This window comes from Ambystoma mexicanum, chromosome 6p, assembly GCF_040938575.1.
Source record: "Ambystoma mexicanum isolate Mex_15411 chromosome 6p, UKY_AmexF1_1, whole genome shotgun sequence".
Classification (NCBI taxonomy): Eukaryota; Metazoa; Chordata; class Amphibia; order Caudata; family Ambystomatidae; genus Ambystoma; species Ambystoma mexicanum.
The window spans coordinates 603,410,294-603,425,625 of record NC_090935.1 but is presented as its reverse complement, the minus strand read 5'-3'; the positions used below and the strand labels follow the sequence as shown (position 1 = coordinate 603,425,625).

At 48.3% G+C, this 15,332-nt stretch overlaps 1 protein-coding gene across 1 annotated transcript; it reads left to right on the top strand.

The window, feature by feature from the left end:
* The first annotated feature begins 11,632 nt into the window (after window positions 1–11,632).
* S100Z (S100 calcium binding protein Z) lies at window positions 11,633–14,774 on the top strand. The gene is made up of 3 exons (XM_069626544.1): window positions 11,633–11,774; window positions 12,079–12,235; window positions 14,476–14,774. Exons 2-3 carry the CDS (start codon window positions 12,095–12,097, stop codon window positions 14,632–14,634), a joined length of 300 nt encoding a protein of 99 aa, XP_069482645.1. The 5' UTR covers window positions 11,633–11,774; window positions 12,079–12,094; the 3' UTR covers window positions 14,635–14,774.
* The last annotated feature ends 558 nt before the right edge of the window (window positions 14,775–15,332 follow it).

Here is a 15,332-nt window from a genome sequence, read left to right as displayed (position 1 = left end):
TGTTCCAAGTTTGAACTGTTATTTCTACATATGTTGGGTTTGTGTTTTCGTTAAAGAAAAAAAGGGATGTGACGTGCGAGTCACATTGCGCGCATGCGCGAGCCTCGTTCGGGCTACGCGCATGCGCAGTTAAATAAAGTGCGCCCGTGCCGGCAGTTACGGTCGGGACGCGAAACGGCCAACACCGTGTCCCGTGTGTTCCTGTGTGAATGTGCGCAGGAGTGCATGCAGGCCTGCCCGAGGCACGGGGGGCCACACAACAGCTACTTTTGTTTGTTATTGGTTGCTGAGGGGATGCTAATATATTTTTATTTTAAAATGGTCATGCTTGAAATTAAGCAACACTTGCACGCATTAAGCCATGGCATATGTTTTGCACAGTTCTGTGCAGAAGTGCTTTAATTACGTGTTTTCATCAGCTGAGCAGTGTTCTGTCATTCTTACAGCACTATTGATAAGTATTTTGGCATGTTACCTGCAGGGAATCCAAAGAGGGATATCCATGGGGAAATCGTTTCGTGCATGTGTGTTTTCTTGTTTTCACCTTGTGTACCCAGTTTTATTGTTTTGAATGACGAGTGACTGCATTTCTGCGTAATGATATGCACATGTAGATTTTGTTTGTCAGGCGGGGGCTGCTGAGGTTGTGTCACATCGGACTAAGTAAACACATTTGTCAAGTACGAATTTTGTAGAGAGGTTTCGCATAGGTTGAACTTTCTGAGAGGAGCTAAAAGCAGCAGTTTCACCGGCTTGTTATAGGATATGGGAAGGGTCGGGATTATAAGAGCGCAGGTCCTGACCCACAGCATTTAGTTCAGGTTAGAAAGCGAGTTGCTGTATTCTCATCACTAGAAGTAATTTGCAGCATAAATGTGGGACGTGATCTTTGCTTTTCAACCACTCCAAACCTCAAGCAGTCTGACGCTAGGGCGTGCTCTGGCTTCACCTCTCTTTGGAGGCTATTCGAATGTGTGTGTTTGGGGTCCAGCAGATAGTCCTGCTCTCCCACGGAGATGTGGTTTGTATGGCAAGGAGTGCAACCATCCTTCCTAGGTCAGTGATTATGCCCAGGTAGTGTGTGGGCCCTCCCATGGGTATAGGAAAGAAGAGGGCATGGGGACCTGCACCCCCTTATTTCTTCTTTCAGCTGGTAAAGCCGCCTCGATACGCTGTTGAAGACCACTCAGAACCACGTTTCAGTGGCACCACGTCCGGGCAAGGTCCCTGGTGGACTACCACAGGGTTCTCACCCTTGCCAGCTTTCCTTTCTCCCCTCCTTTTCTTTTCCCCTTATTCCTTCTTTGAGCGCGTCTAGCTCCCTTCCCACTCCCCTCACCTGCACTCTCACAGTGCCCCAGCTCTCCTCTCTGCCTCTGACCTCCATCACGGTGGAACCGACCGTCTGCATGTCTGGGCAGATTTGTGCTCACAAAATGGTAACATGAGGAGTCTGCAAGAGCTGTGTATGGTGATGGTTTTCCGTTCTGTTGATTATGTTAAAGGCTGTACGTGCTTACTATTAGTACCCTGTCCGCATCTTCCAGCCTTCCTGATTGGCTGGAAGCACAGCCTTACCCCATGGTAACGCCCATTCTGCCCATTCTTTGCTTCATTGAGCAAGCCACTTCTACATCACTATCGCACATTCCTCCTGCCTCCGTTTTCCCCTTACTGAATGTCCACTGGCTGAAAATTCTTGCCATCCTTTAGATATCTTCTGTACTGACGAGACAGCACTTGGAAAACCCCCCTCTCAATCTTTAAAAACTGTACTACAGCCGCTGGTCTGTTTTTTTTTCTTAAAGAAATATCTCCTTGGGTTACATTCGCCTCACCCTGTGCATCGTTTCTTGAATGGATCTCATGTCACATCTTTTCACTTTCCTTAATTTCTGATGACAAGCACTTTTCTTCCCAACATGGCTTTGAGTAGCCTTTAATACAAAGCAGGTGATAGTGTTGTGCCTTTTAAATCAGAGGATATTCAGGGCGCCACCTTATTTTAAGCATGTTCCTGTGGTACTAGTAGATATAACCATAATGGTGCGGCTGTCGCTTTACCACCTGGTAATGGCACCAAGGCCTATGTTAAGGCCCTTTCTCCACCCTGGCATATAACATGGGCCTAGCCCTAGGCCATTATCAGGCAGTAACCCCACCCACCCCAAATCATAGCAGTAGGTCTTAAGTGTGCACAGCGCTCAATTTTAGTTTGTGGCCATCTGCATTTATACTTCGAACACTATATCGAACCTTGAGGCCTTAGATCACAGTATTTGGACAACATATCTGTGTGGTTTTGATTTTAAATCAACTTCTTTCCTTCATTGTGATTTTTGAAGCTCTAGTGTCCCTTATTTAGGCATTTATTTATACTCCAGTACGATGGCGTTTAGCACATTCTTGTCATTTTAGGTGATTTAAAACAACAATTTCAGCCCGAGAAACAGTGCATGAAAGGTGATGAGTACATTTCAGCCAAACAGCAAATCTTTATCTAGATTCCTGTCACATGTGTGTGATTTAAAACAGTAATATCGGCTTTTTGAAAGCATGTTTCTTAAAAGTAATGAGTTAATGGTAATGATTAAGTCTTATCTGGTTTAATAAACTTCTTAACCTTTCCAAGCAGTACAGCATACCATACACGCAGCACCAAATTAAAGTTCTGGACGTTTCTATTTTTGCTTTTGTATAAAAAGAATTGTAAACACTATTAGTAATGTACAGTTGTCGAATTGGGCGGGAGCGGTTGGGAGACATGCTTCTTTTTTTTTTAAGTTTTACTGTTCATATACAGTTATTTTAAAAAGAAACCGTTCCGAAATTGTTTAGTTTTAAAATAAAATTTTAGGAAAAAGTTGAAACTTGCACTTCAGTGCACTGCACTGAATATTCCCTTAAACAGCAGTCGCATTTGTTGAGGGGTTTGTATTGTGTATGGTAGGGGTGCAGTGATGGGCTTTGTGGGGAGCGGGGAAGGCCAGCAGTGAACATAGTTCCTCTACTTCTTTTTGTACACTTCGACCCCTGCTGGTGTCAGATTGACCTTGTGTTTAGAGCTCCACTTTGCTGCACACAAGTCTTTTTGGAGGCCCTGATGACAGTCAGCCCCACAGGCACTGCTCACAAGTGCTGGGGAAGGCCTGCGTTCACTGAGTCAGGCAGTGCTCAGAACATCTGGACTGGAACCTTAGCTGCCAGTCGGACCTGCACTGTGACTTCGAACAGGAACTGCAGGGCTTCTTTCGGTGGATTATCATATGCCTTGTGCTGGGGGAACTTGGCAGAATGGCATGAATAGAACTCGATGGGCCTCATCAGGGGTTGAGTGGAGCGGCAAAAAGGTGGCGGTAACGCTATTACCGCTGCATTACTGCTCTGCCCAATCCCGAGTTTCAGCTGAAAGTAGGAGGTAAAACTCTCCACCTTCCGCCCATTTGCGATGCTATTAACGCACCGCTAATACCGCCGGCAGTAATAGCACCATTACTGCCCCAAAGAGTCCTATAGACTCTTTAAAAAAATGGGGAGTGACAGCTTTACCACAAGTCAGGATCCAGCGCTAATAGTGCCAGACTGCGTTGTGTTAACACTATTTGCGTTGCCAGTGTCCCGGCGCATTTGCCAGTGGGATACCGCCATGACTTATCATATGGGAGACTTTACAACACAGTATTTCTTCAAAGAAATACTTTTTTTGTAAAGGCTCCTGTTGGTTACTTCAAATGCTTTAACGAAGCTCATTTTTAAATCATATTTTTGGGTTCATTTATTCTGTAGAGCACTAATTTATATTGTATTATTTTTGTTTCTCCTGCTTTCCTCCTTCAACTCTTTGTGACAATTTATATATTTGTATATGTTCAGTGAAATTGTTGCTGTCCAAAATATCCAAACGAATCACAGGCCACGTGCCAGCTGTGATTATCCTTTTCTGACTGCAGATGGTTATGGTTACTCACGTGGTATGAAAGCCAAATGTAATAAGATATATGTATCAAAATATGTAAAATATACAATCAAAAATCAATGGACTTATTGTGTTCAAGAGGATGGTTGAAAACGAACACACAATATAACATATGATTTAAAACTTGACAAGTGTGGTGTTTTTGAGGATTGTTTATATCTGAGCTACTTGGCGAACTGGAAGATATTGTTTAATCTAACTCTATGGAATCATCCTTAAATGACATATTTGAGACTAGTAGGCCACTTGCAATATGCAAGCTCGCTATTGGCTGCGTCAGTGTCATCCACTGCCGTCATAATTCAGTGTCCAGCTTGCCTAACTCCAGAGACTGGCCGTCCTCTAACCTTGACCTACATTTCTCATCATGGGCCTCATTACGACTCAGGCGGTAAGGGGTTTACGACGGCGTAAACAGCGCCGACCCTTACCGCCTGAGTACGAGGTCCCTTAGCGCCATGGCGGATTTAACACCTGCTTTTAGCAGGTGTTAAAATCCATGGCGCTAAGGGACCATGGAGTTAATTACGCCACCGTAATTTACGGTGGCGTAATTAACGCCTTCCCCACTCCCATTATGCCCTATGGGACAAAAATGGGAATGGGGAAGGGTAAATGGGGATTGGGGACTTACCGCCCCGCCAAACTCGGAATGGGGCGGTAAGTCCGCCAATCACCATGGTGGTAAAGTCACAGCCCAGGCGGTAATTTACCGCCTGGGTCGTAATGAGGCCCCATATCTCAACCATGCAAAGTCCCCAAAATTAATTTAAGATTTCCTTATCACATAACGTAACGTATTTGGACAAAGCAATGCTCTGGGAAATGATCACAATAACATACAGTTATCTAATCTGCTATCATTATCGGCATTCTAGGCCATTTTTTGCTCCATTTCTCTGGAGCCCTCCTTGAATCTCACCTCCCTGTGCAACGATTTGAAAATGTCCACAAACTCCCCAGCCCATATCTTCTCTTTTGTAGTCTTTGCCATCTCCATAGAGAGTAATTTGCCATTGTTAGACGGCATCTTCATTTCCCACCCACCTGTCTCTCCTGCCAGCCCACCTGCCTTCACTGACTTCCCCTCCTTCCTGTATCGCAATCGACACCTTGCATTGCCTGCGACATCCTTCAGCAACCAGATACACCCCACAAACTCTACACTCACTCTGGCAATGGTTACACATTCTCAGTGAAGCATGCCATGCTTCCCACCACTCTTTTTGCTTGTCCAACTCCTTCCGACCTTAATTTCTTGCTCTTTTCCGCACACCTTGCAAAAACCAAGGCCATTTCTTCCTCTCTTCTCTTCATCCCAACCCACGCAACATAAGCTCCCACAACCCCTTTTACCTGCTGCTCTGGGGGAGCACTCATCCGGCCTCGATCCGTATAGGTATCCCTGACAGATTGCACCCTGGGGCATACAGCACCATTTAGTCACCTCTGCCCACACCTATGAAGCCCTCATTTCCTCTGCGTGCTCTTCCCCATTAGTCACCCGTTATGCACCCTTTTCTCTCCTCGCTGGTGGCATCCACTCTGGGGACCATTCCGACCAACCCTGCATTCCCCTTTCACTGTCCCACCCACTTTCTTTATCTTTCAGACCCCCATTTGGGCAACCTTTTTCAGCCATGAAACTGAGCCATTCCCCTACATCTGAGCAATCTGCAGTAATTCCCAGGTTTGCGTGTGTTTGACCACATTGTTTTTGATCCCGGCAAACTGACCGCGATTTATCTGCTTGGGCCCAATTTAAACACACATGAATTCATTTTTTCCCCCTGCTTCCAATTTTAAGGAAGCGGGGGTCACTCCTGCACCCCTGAAATTGCAAAATATGAAACATGGGGAGCGGGGGACACCCCCACAACCCCTTCTCTCCAGGGTTGGTGTTTTGCAATATATGCGACTAAATTGCCCGGATGGACAAATCACCCATGCAAAATTCGATCAAATTGGTCATTAGGTCAATTGTTTTAGGTCAAATAGGCTAATACCAATTCCCGAGCATCTTTCTACACCGGACCCTTGCTTCATATCCACCTTACCACCGACAGCCCCACCACTCAGTGTCAACCTTTCTTTCAGGAGACATCTGATTCTCCCCCCTCTGTTAACCATCATAGCTAGGCCGCCGGGCCTCTCATTTTGGCTACCCTTACTCTCTGCCTCCCACCATAAAGTCTTCAATGCTTACAAGCCTGCAGTAGCCTACCCATCTGCACTACATAGGGCTTCCTACCTGTCCTTCTCACCCAGATCTACCACTTCATCCACCACCAACAAATCTTTCTCAACCGCCCCCATAAGATTTTCTTTGGCCGTCCCATTGGTAAGGCCTTCACCCCTGTGTGCTTTCCCAGCTTTTGTAGAAGACTTCCTTGCAGCTTTACTTTATTTTGCTTCACCCGGTGGGACGGGTTCCCAGACAAACATCAATTATTTGTGCCTGCTCCACCGTCCCGGGCCCTTCCATACAGTCCCTTAAATCTTTACAGGCCCCTTGGGCCATTGATCTTGTCTTGGGCCTCCCAATATCCTCTGCTCCTTCCACTGCTCCCTCCATGCATGCTGCCAAGCACCCTTCTGCTGAGGCTTTATTATAGCTCCTCAAGACCTCTTGCTCCATCTGGTCCATTCGGAGGATCCACAATCCAGCACCAAGGCCTGTACCCCGCTGAGGCAGTCCTCTTGTCAAACCTTTCCCCTCTCTCCAACTGCCTCCATTCTCCCACATTAGGGAACGTTCCCCAAGCTTTCTTTAGCATTACGAAGGGGTTCCCAAACTCCCCCTCAAAGAGAGCTGCACTGTGTGCTGCCATTGCTTGATCGCCCCAAGGAAACGAGCCTGAGCGCTTGTGCACAGTTCCCAATGACGGTGGGGTGCTGCCCTCCTGCTCACCAATCCGCTGTGCTCGTGCTCTCGCACCACTGCACCTTTTCGACGCCTCTTCCGAACATCTCTCCCAGTCCCAGGTTATTCTTGTCTGCCGGCGAGACCCACTTTGCTGACTTTGCTACTGTTAAGTATGTTGGCCCAAGCCACAGAAGAGGGTATCAGAGGGCATAAAGTGGTATGGCCGAAGAGATGATATAAAGGAGAGCGTCAAGGAAAGGGGGACCTCCCACCAGGCAATAGTGCAATAAAAGGTTCACGGTGAGATTAAGGAGGGGCTACACAGAAGTTCATAATTATTTAGTATATTATTATATTTGCTATCGTTATTATATATATATATATATGTATATAAATGTTTTTTTGTTCCTTATACAATTCCACACCGTTCCACCAATCTGCACCACATTTTGCACAGTTACCTGATAGGATCCTCTGGATGTCACTGGCTACATTACGTGTGGACACCCCACCCCGTTCCCCAGATTTCAGCCCCTGCACATCTGAGACAGTTGCCTAGAAGCAGTGAAACATCAAGGTGGTCGTAGAAGGACTGGACAGAGCTAATTTCAAGTGTCTGGACGCGAAGGACAGAATTTCAATGTCCCTATGGGACTTTGAAAACCACATCTCAGGGCCCTAGGATGCATCGTTTCCGAGATATTTGCACCGCAACATACAAAACATCAATATGCTCATAGAAGGATCAGATGAAGCTAATTTTAACCATTCCAACACCAGGAACAAAACTTGAAGGCTCAACAACCAGGTTTGAAGGCCGTAGGACGCACAGTTTCTGAGATATTTGCACTGCAACATACTGCACCGTGCCAGGGTGAGGCAACAGATGGGGAGAGCACACAGAAGGTCCCATTATGCGGCAGCACACCAACTCTCACCTCGCCTTCACGTTTGCTCCGCGATTGTCAACAATTGATGAGAGTGTTATCATGTCTCTCTGCAGATCCTGTGCGAAGAAGGGGCACTTTTTGCTAGTTATTATTATAGATAGGCCAATGGGGATTAGGGCACCAGTATCATATGTAAGAATGGATTAGGGAGCAGGCTGCCTCGATGGAGCTCGGCAACACAAAGTTAGTGCTCCCACCCGCCCACACCTAGGAAGAGATAGGGAATTGTGAAGATGTTTGGTTTGTCGCAGATTGGATTTGGCAGAGTTACATACGCAGTGGTCCAGAAGCAAAGGGGATGGCTACTGCCGAAGACAGGACAATGTAGAAGGAAAGCAGTCTGAGGCCTTTGAAGGAATCAGCATTGTGGGAGCTCTCATGAGGGAGGGGCCACACACCGGCACAGCACTCTGTGAGCATGGAAGGAGGGTCCAAAAGTGGTGTTGGCCTTAGAAGGATAAGAGAAAGGGACTATAAGGATCACATGTAAAAGGACTCCTACTCCAGTTTCATTTGAATGAATATGCTTCCTTTTTAGATACACAAGACCGGTGGGGTCTCTTTTGTTGGGGGAATGGCAAAAAGGCAAGAGTTTGCAGCATAACACAGCTATGTCATGATAACTGGGATTTATACCAACCACAGCTGCCATTTGCATGGCCTCCAGGTGCTCCGGTGGATCTTAAAAAGAGTGGAGTAGGTTAGGGGGGAGAGAGGGAAAAGGCAAGATAGATTTGTTATTGTGTTGATGCGTGCAGACCAGATGTACTGTGCGCCATGTGTGCTGGTGAATTTATGGTAAGCAAGGAAAATATACTATGAACTGTTGCGCTCTGCATCCACAAAAGTCTCTCTTCTGCCGTGAGCACTTTTAAATGGGCGCTTTGCAAGTGCTATGCACATTAAATGCCCACTGCACCTCACCGGAAGAGGCATAGCTGCATGGGACCACACTGAAAGGTGTGTTTACTACCACAATGTGGTGATCATGGCACGTCACCACTGGGGTGCGTGCCGTATCACATGATGTTTGTAAATAAATACAGGCAAGCTGCCTCCTGGGCCAGGGAGAGCCCAGGATACCACCAAAATAGCAGGAGGCACATGATTTAGGTACCTGTGAACCCCAAGCGGCTAAGGAGCCCAAGGAGGATTGACCCCTCTACACACCATGCGACTGGCCCACCCTGCCTGGTAAAACCCTTGGCGATAGCCACGCCTGCGGCGCATTGGTACAAAGCACTATCCCAGCACAAGCAGTGCCTTCCCATGGGGCACAGCTACGGCAGGGTGACTGCTGCAAACACTGCAAATGGCCCCACTCCGCTGCTAGCATACCACAGAGCCGTTTGCATCTTTTGCGCGCATGCAGCTTGTTAGCCCTGCTGCTTCACGAGCAAAAAGGCCAGGTTCATGGGCACGCCACCTACTTGTGCCATTCAAGGATTGCTGAACCACACTCACGGTCCTTACTCAGGAAGAGGGAAGCACAGTGCCAAATCTGTACACACCCCTCCACAATGTATAGAGACCGTAGGTTCAGCAGAAACCGGTTCAAAGATGACATCAGCGGATCATCGTTCACAACACCAGGGCAAAACACCAGTCAACCCTAGAGTCGAGATCCGGGAAGGTTGCCCCAACACCACGGCCTACAGTTCCATAGCAATCCAGTCCCTGAGTTCAATGTCCAAGGAACCCTGTCATCCCTGGGCCTCAAATGCATATTGTGGCTAGAGTGGCTGGAAATGTTCTTTGAAGCTGCTGTGGTGGTGGGTGATGCTCAGAAAAAGACGCTTCTTCTGTTCTACACAGGGAGTGATGGCCACAAGCTATACAAGACCTTGCCCCAGGGTGACGGCTCATACCATGACGCAGGCAGGGCGTTGATTAACTATTTCATGACCATGATCAACATATACTGCGAGCGGTTCCAGCTAAGGCAAGCAGCCCAGGGGCCCAACGAGTCCATTGACAGGTTCTTCACCAGACTTTGCCAACTGGCGGCGACCTGTGCTTTTCCTGATGAGGAGAGCGAGCTGCGTGGCCAGATTATCCAAAAATGCAACTCCAGCAAGCTGCACACTCAAATTCTCAAGGGGCCGGGGTAACACTCAGAGTCCAAGAGCTTGCCGTAACCAGATCGGCTCACATTGAAGAAGCAATGACAGGCCTACAAGTGGAAGAAGTACATGCAGTAAGATCGCAGAACTTGAGAGCGTCCGAGGTCATAAGAACGGAGAACAATATGACCCCGAGCTCAGCAAAGAAGGAAGTCACCAGAAACACCTGTGAGTTCTGCAGAGGCCTACTACCCCATGTCAGAGGATGCCCAGCGTCTGGAAGACAGTGCAAAAGGTGCAATAAAATGGTACATTTGGCAAATGTGTGATGCGCTGCATGGCCGAATGCCTGGTCCCAAGCTGCAAGAGCTGCAGAAGGTCAGGAATTCCAAAGTAGCAGCACTCGCAGAGGAGGCCCGCGGCTCAAAAGAGGCTGAGGGATCGGAGTACTATCACCAGGCCGAGGTAGCGGATGCGATGGAAAACGACACAGAGGAAATATTATTTGTTTTTCAGAGGAAGACCGTGGCCCTCAAGGAAAGGATTCTACGGCTGCAGCGAGACAGGAGGGGAAAAGGATGTCAAGAAGGTACACCACAACAAGAATGATCAATCGGTCGGATGTGGTACAAAATATAGAGAGAGGACAACCTCCGGTAAAGATCAAAGATAAAGATAGCGAGGAGATTACCTGCCCAACCAGAAGAACATGTGAGGGAAGAAGAATAGAAGGGACCGCTCCAGAAAATGCGACACTCTGTTATATCGTTGTTGTTGTCATTATGGTTAACAAGGGATGTGGTGACCAGGTCGCGTGATGTTTCTAAATACATTCTACCGAGTATCATTGTTTGCTCCCAGCGCTGGTCATAGGGCCCGCCCCGCGGAGCTCCTAACACACAGTGTTTGTGGCTGCCCCTGCAAGACAAGAGAAGGTTCTATCAAAGGGGCGGTCATCAATGTGTCCTGTCGCTCTCTCAACCCCATGTTTTCTCTGAATGCTGCCGCCTACCTTTGTCTCTTCTTTGATCTTGTCATGTGCTTTTCCTTTGTCAAGAGCTTGGCCTAACTCACACGGTTTGGGAGTTTGCACAGGTTTTGCTTGCGGCCTGGTTGCAGACAGCGTGTTTTTGCAGACAGCTTGCATTCCGCTTCTGTGCTTTGCATGCACCTGGCGCAATGCCTTCCCGCTGATTTGAATAGCTATTTGTGTGACCAGACGCACCCAGAAATATAGTAAATGCACAATTGACTGCCTGTCAAGGGGTATTTTCTAGGTTCAATCTCTATTTCTGTGCAGATTCTGGTTCTGTCCTGGGGATGCTTTCTGCCAGCATGGGGGCACCCTGGCACAGTCCTTGCTGTTCCACAAATCAATAAGTCATCATGGTGGATGCTCAGGCTGTGCCGCATTGCCACCACTCGCTTTCCTCCTTCCACCTGCAGCTCAGTGCCGCCTTCAGCGACTACTCCCAGGAGGCACCTCTGCCTTCGCTGAAGCAAAACAACGTATTCCCTCTCTCCTGTGCACCTATTTTCGGCTTTTTTTCCTCTGTGCTTCCTAGCAACTAATTGCTTTTCCTTCCTACTTGCTCTAATGAGAAAGAAGCAGCGTGCCCACCTCCGCCTCCTGGAAGAGACTAGCCCCTGGAAAGTTTGCAAGGTGACGGAGGCTCGTACCTTCCATGCAGGTGATTGGAAAAAAAAAGGCACAGGAAAGGAGCCTCCAATCAAAGCTAAGAGCAGGGTGACGCAAGTAGTGAGGTAGCCTTTGTCCTGCTGCCATTGGCCCTGTTTTTGTCTCGTCAATGGAGGAAGAGGTGTGCTGGGGTGTGGCCAAAAGTATAAAGGCTCGCGCAGCAGCTCATCGATCAACACCTGTTGGAATCACTCGCTTTGGGAGTATCAAGGAGCATCAGGTATGTAGCTGGACGGGCTCACTTTTTATTCCATTGCTTGAAATAATGGTTCCTCCCATAATCAGTTCAGCCTTTTGAGCACCTGTCATTCAGTTGAGCCTAGCCCGTGGGATTAGAGTGTATTGTATTAAAATTCTTCTAATGCTGGCAGCCGCTTGACGGGTATTAGCGTGGCCCCCTCTGGTTGTGCATATACACCCCCATTAGCTTCTGCTGTGGAATTGCTCCAGTGCTAAGACAGGGTCCGGATGTGAATGCCAGTCTTGGATGCTGTGTTGATGTAGCCCTCTCCCTTGACTTCCAGTGCCATCTGACCCATCATGCCTACAAAGTTGGAGAGCGCCATGGACACTCTAATCCGCATCTTCCACCACTACTCGGGCAAAGAAGGGGACAAGTACAAGCTCAACAAGGGGGAACTCAAGGCGCTCCTCCACAGTGAGCTGACAGACTTTCTTGCGGTAAGTGTGCACCCGGCGCCTTGAAGGGACTCAGTTTGCAGAGCAACACTGCACGTGTTTATTCTTTCTTTCACTGTCTGTCCCCCTTCTGGGTCTGGCCCCTTCCAGTGGGGGGAGAGGAAAAATGAACGAAAACCTACTGGGCTTTAGGGGACCCCGGAGAAGGGTGTTGCGCACCATTTTCAATGACATCATGCGTCACCCCTTTAGAGTGAGTTGGACGTGAGTCACGTATAATGAAAGCATCCGTTCTGTGGTGCGATAACATGTGTGACTTATGGGTAGGGAATTTGGAACCTCTTTGCCAATATATGCATAGCATTTTCAGACTCTGGCCAGTTCTGCAGGTAGGCTGTGCCCTTGGCAATGGATTTGGCTGTAGACCCAAATAGTTTCCATAATGCAGCAGACTGACTGTGCCCATATAATAGGCTCACTGGAGAGCTCAGATAACGCGAGTGGGCCCTTAGTTACATGATATGCCCTGGCAGCTTGTGGCACTGTTTCCCCGCATGCCAGTCAAGTGCTGTTTCAACCCCACTGCCAAACGTGGACTAACTTCACCTCTGGGCTGCAATTAGAATGACATATTTCGCTCAGCCATGGCCCGAACTGGCAAGCTCACACCGGAGATTGCGCTCAACTTTCATGACTGACGAGCCATGCCAACCACCCATGCCAGCTTCACTCTCAGACTGGTGGGAAAGTGCGGCTGCATTCAGCGGACCGTGCACAGCGGGGGGCCTGCGCTAACAATGGGCATGCGCACGCCTGCATTGACGAATAGAATTGTCATATAAATGAGATCAGCTCGCGCACATATCAGGTGAGGTGTTATGGGTGTAATAATCATGCCACAGCCTGTGTGCTGCGCATCCGCTGATCTTAATGGGTTTCTGTTTACATGTGTGGAAGGGTGCGTTGCCTGGCAGGGGGACAGCCCGCGCTCTAAAGCGGGTCCGCGGTCCTTGGTCGCCTGACACGCCCTCTTGCATTCGGTTAATCTCCACTCCAAGGCTTCCTACTTTTAGACTATATGTGGTTCAGGGGTGTGCACTGGACCACACACAATTGTATACGGCCTGCGTTCCATAATGAAAACTCCAGAGACAACCTCCCCGAACACGCATGGAACGTGAGCTTTCCAGATATAAGCTGTCTGGAGCTCAATAGGTTACTATGAACACCCCCTTTCGACCAAATGTTAAAGTCACCACAGACCACCCCCTCCACGTGAGCTCATACACTATATATAGTGAGCTGGTTCCGAGCTGTTGGTAGGTTTGGGAGAGGGGTCTTGTCATGGGGAGGATGTGGGGGTCTGCCGGGGCTGGTGCTCCTCCTCCTTACAGGCTCTTGGTGTGCACGCGTGCCCTTCACGTGGTTCTCTGGCGCGCAGGCAAAGGCGTGTGGCGCGCTGGCTTTATGTGCGCCGACTCCACCCTGTAATGTTACCAGTCCCTCACCTTCACGCGCCATGACGCGGATGTGTTGTTATACGGCGGGTACTCACAAAGTGGTTTCTGGCGTCTGTTACATAATGTTGCCATTCACCGAGCCAGCGCCAAAGAGTGACGCGGGCCCAACCGCCCTCCAGAATGCATGCACGAATGCTGTCATAAGAAGCTGCCACGGGGAGAGACTCGCAGCTCTGTCTAAGGAATTAAACGCCTGCTGTTGTGAAGAGAGTGAGGACTGACAGAAAGCGAGGCAGAGCCAGAGGGGAATTCCCAGGGGGGTTGTAAGTCAGAGGTGAATTTCCTTTGCGGGGAGGGTTGCGCCACATGCAGACTCTTTCAGTCCACAATGTCCCACCACCCCTCGTGCCCAGTGGTCAAAGGGTATGAAAAGAAGTAGTGGAACTATGTTCCTTACTGGCTTGCCCCAGTTCCCCACAAACACCATTGCTGCGCCGCTCCCACGCGCAAACAAACCCCCAAACAAACACACCTGCTATTTAAGGGAATGTTCAGTGCAGAGTAAGTTTCAACTTCTTCCTACACTCTTATTTCATAATGAAGCCATCATGGAACGATTTCTTTTTAAAATAAAAGTATAGGAACAGTATAACTTAATTTAGAAAAAAAAGTAGAGGCGCACCGCTCCCAACTGCTCCCGCCCACTTCGACCACTGCTCGTGCCCTAACACAGGGTGTCAGGTTGCATGCGTGGCACGGCCCCAGTTGCAGAGCCATGCAGGATATGTGTGTGTGACCTTGTCTTCTTGTTCCCCCCGTTAGTGCCAAAAGGACCCCCAGCTGGTGGACAAGATCATGAATGACCTCGACTCCAACAAGGACAACGAGGTGGACTTCAATGAGTTCGTGGTGCTGGTGGCCGCCTTGACCGTGGCCTGCAATGATTTCTTCGAAGAGCAGCTGAAGTTGAAGGCGAAGTAGAGCCGGGGGAGTTCCCAGGGCTGATCCGCCCAAGTCCTGGGGGTGTAATCGAAGCCTGTCCGCCTAACAATTATCAGCATTATATATTTATGTCTTAAGTATCGAGTTATCATCAACCAATAAACCTTTGAAACATTGTAGTTTTTTTCTTACCCGCCTTTCTCTTCGCTCATGTGATGGTGCGAGATGGGGCCCCAGGGGTTGTTGTAATCTGCCCAGCATTAGAGTCCTGGTGGGGGAGGCGGTGCCCCATGGCAGGGAGCACCATCATTTCACCTTCATCCCAAAGTCTAGGGCTTGAAGTGGGATAAGAAATCGAGGAGGGGCTCTAACGTGTTGTGATGCAATTTTTGCGGGCGGGTCCTATAAGTCTTGCGCAGCTTCACTTCCCAAAGTAGATAATAAACATTTAAAAGAGGTGGGGCCTATGTAACTAAAGGTGTGACCCAACAGCGCAATCAAGTTTTCATATGTGTAATGAAAAGGAGTACATTTAAATTTAAAAGATCTATTCAAATATCATTCATGTGTGTAAAAATATTGACCAAATAAAATATATCCAAATATAAAATACGATATCAACTTAATATAGGTCGGCAGACCATGCAATCCCACAGTTCTTTTGAAAGAAGTCCACGATTCTTACAAATTAAAATAATTCTAATGACAATTCTTTAATAAGTGCTGTAAAAAAAAAT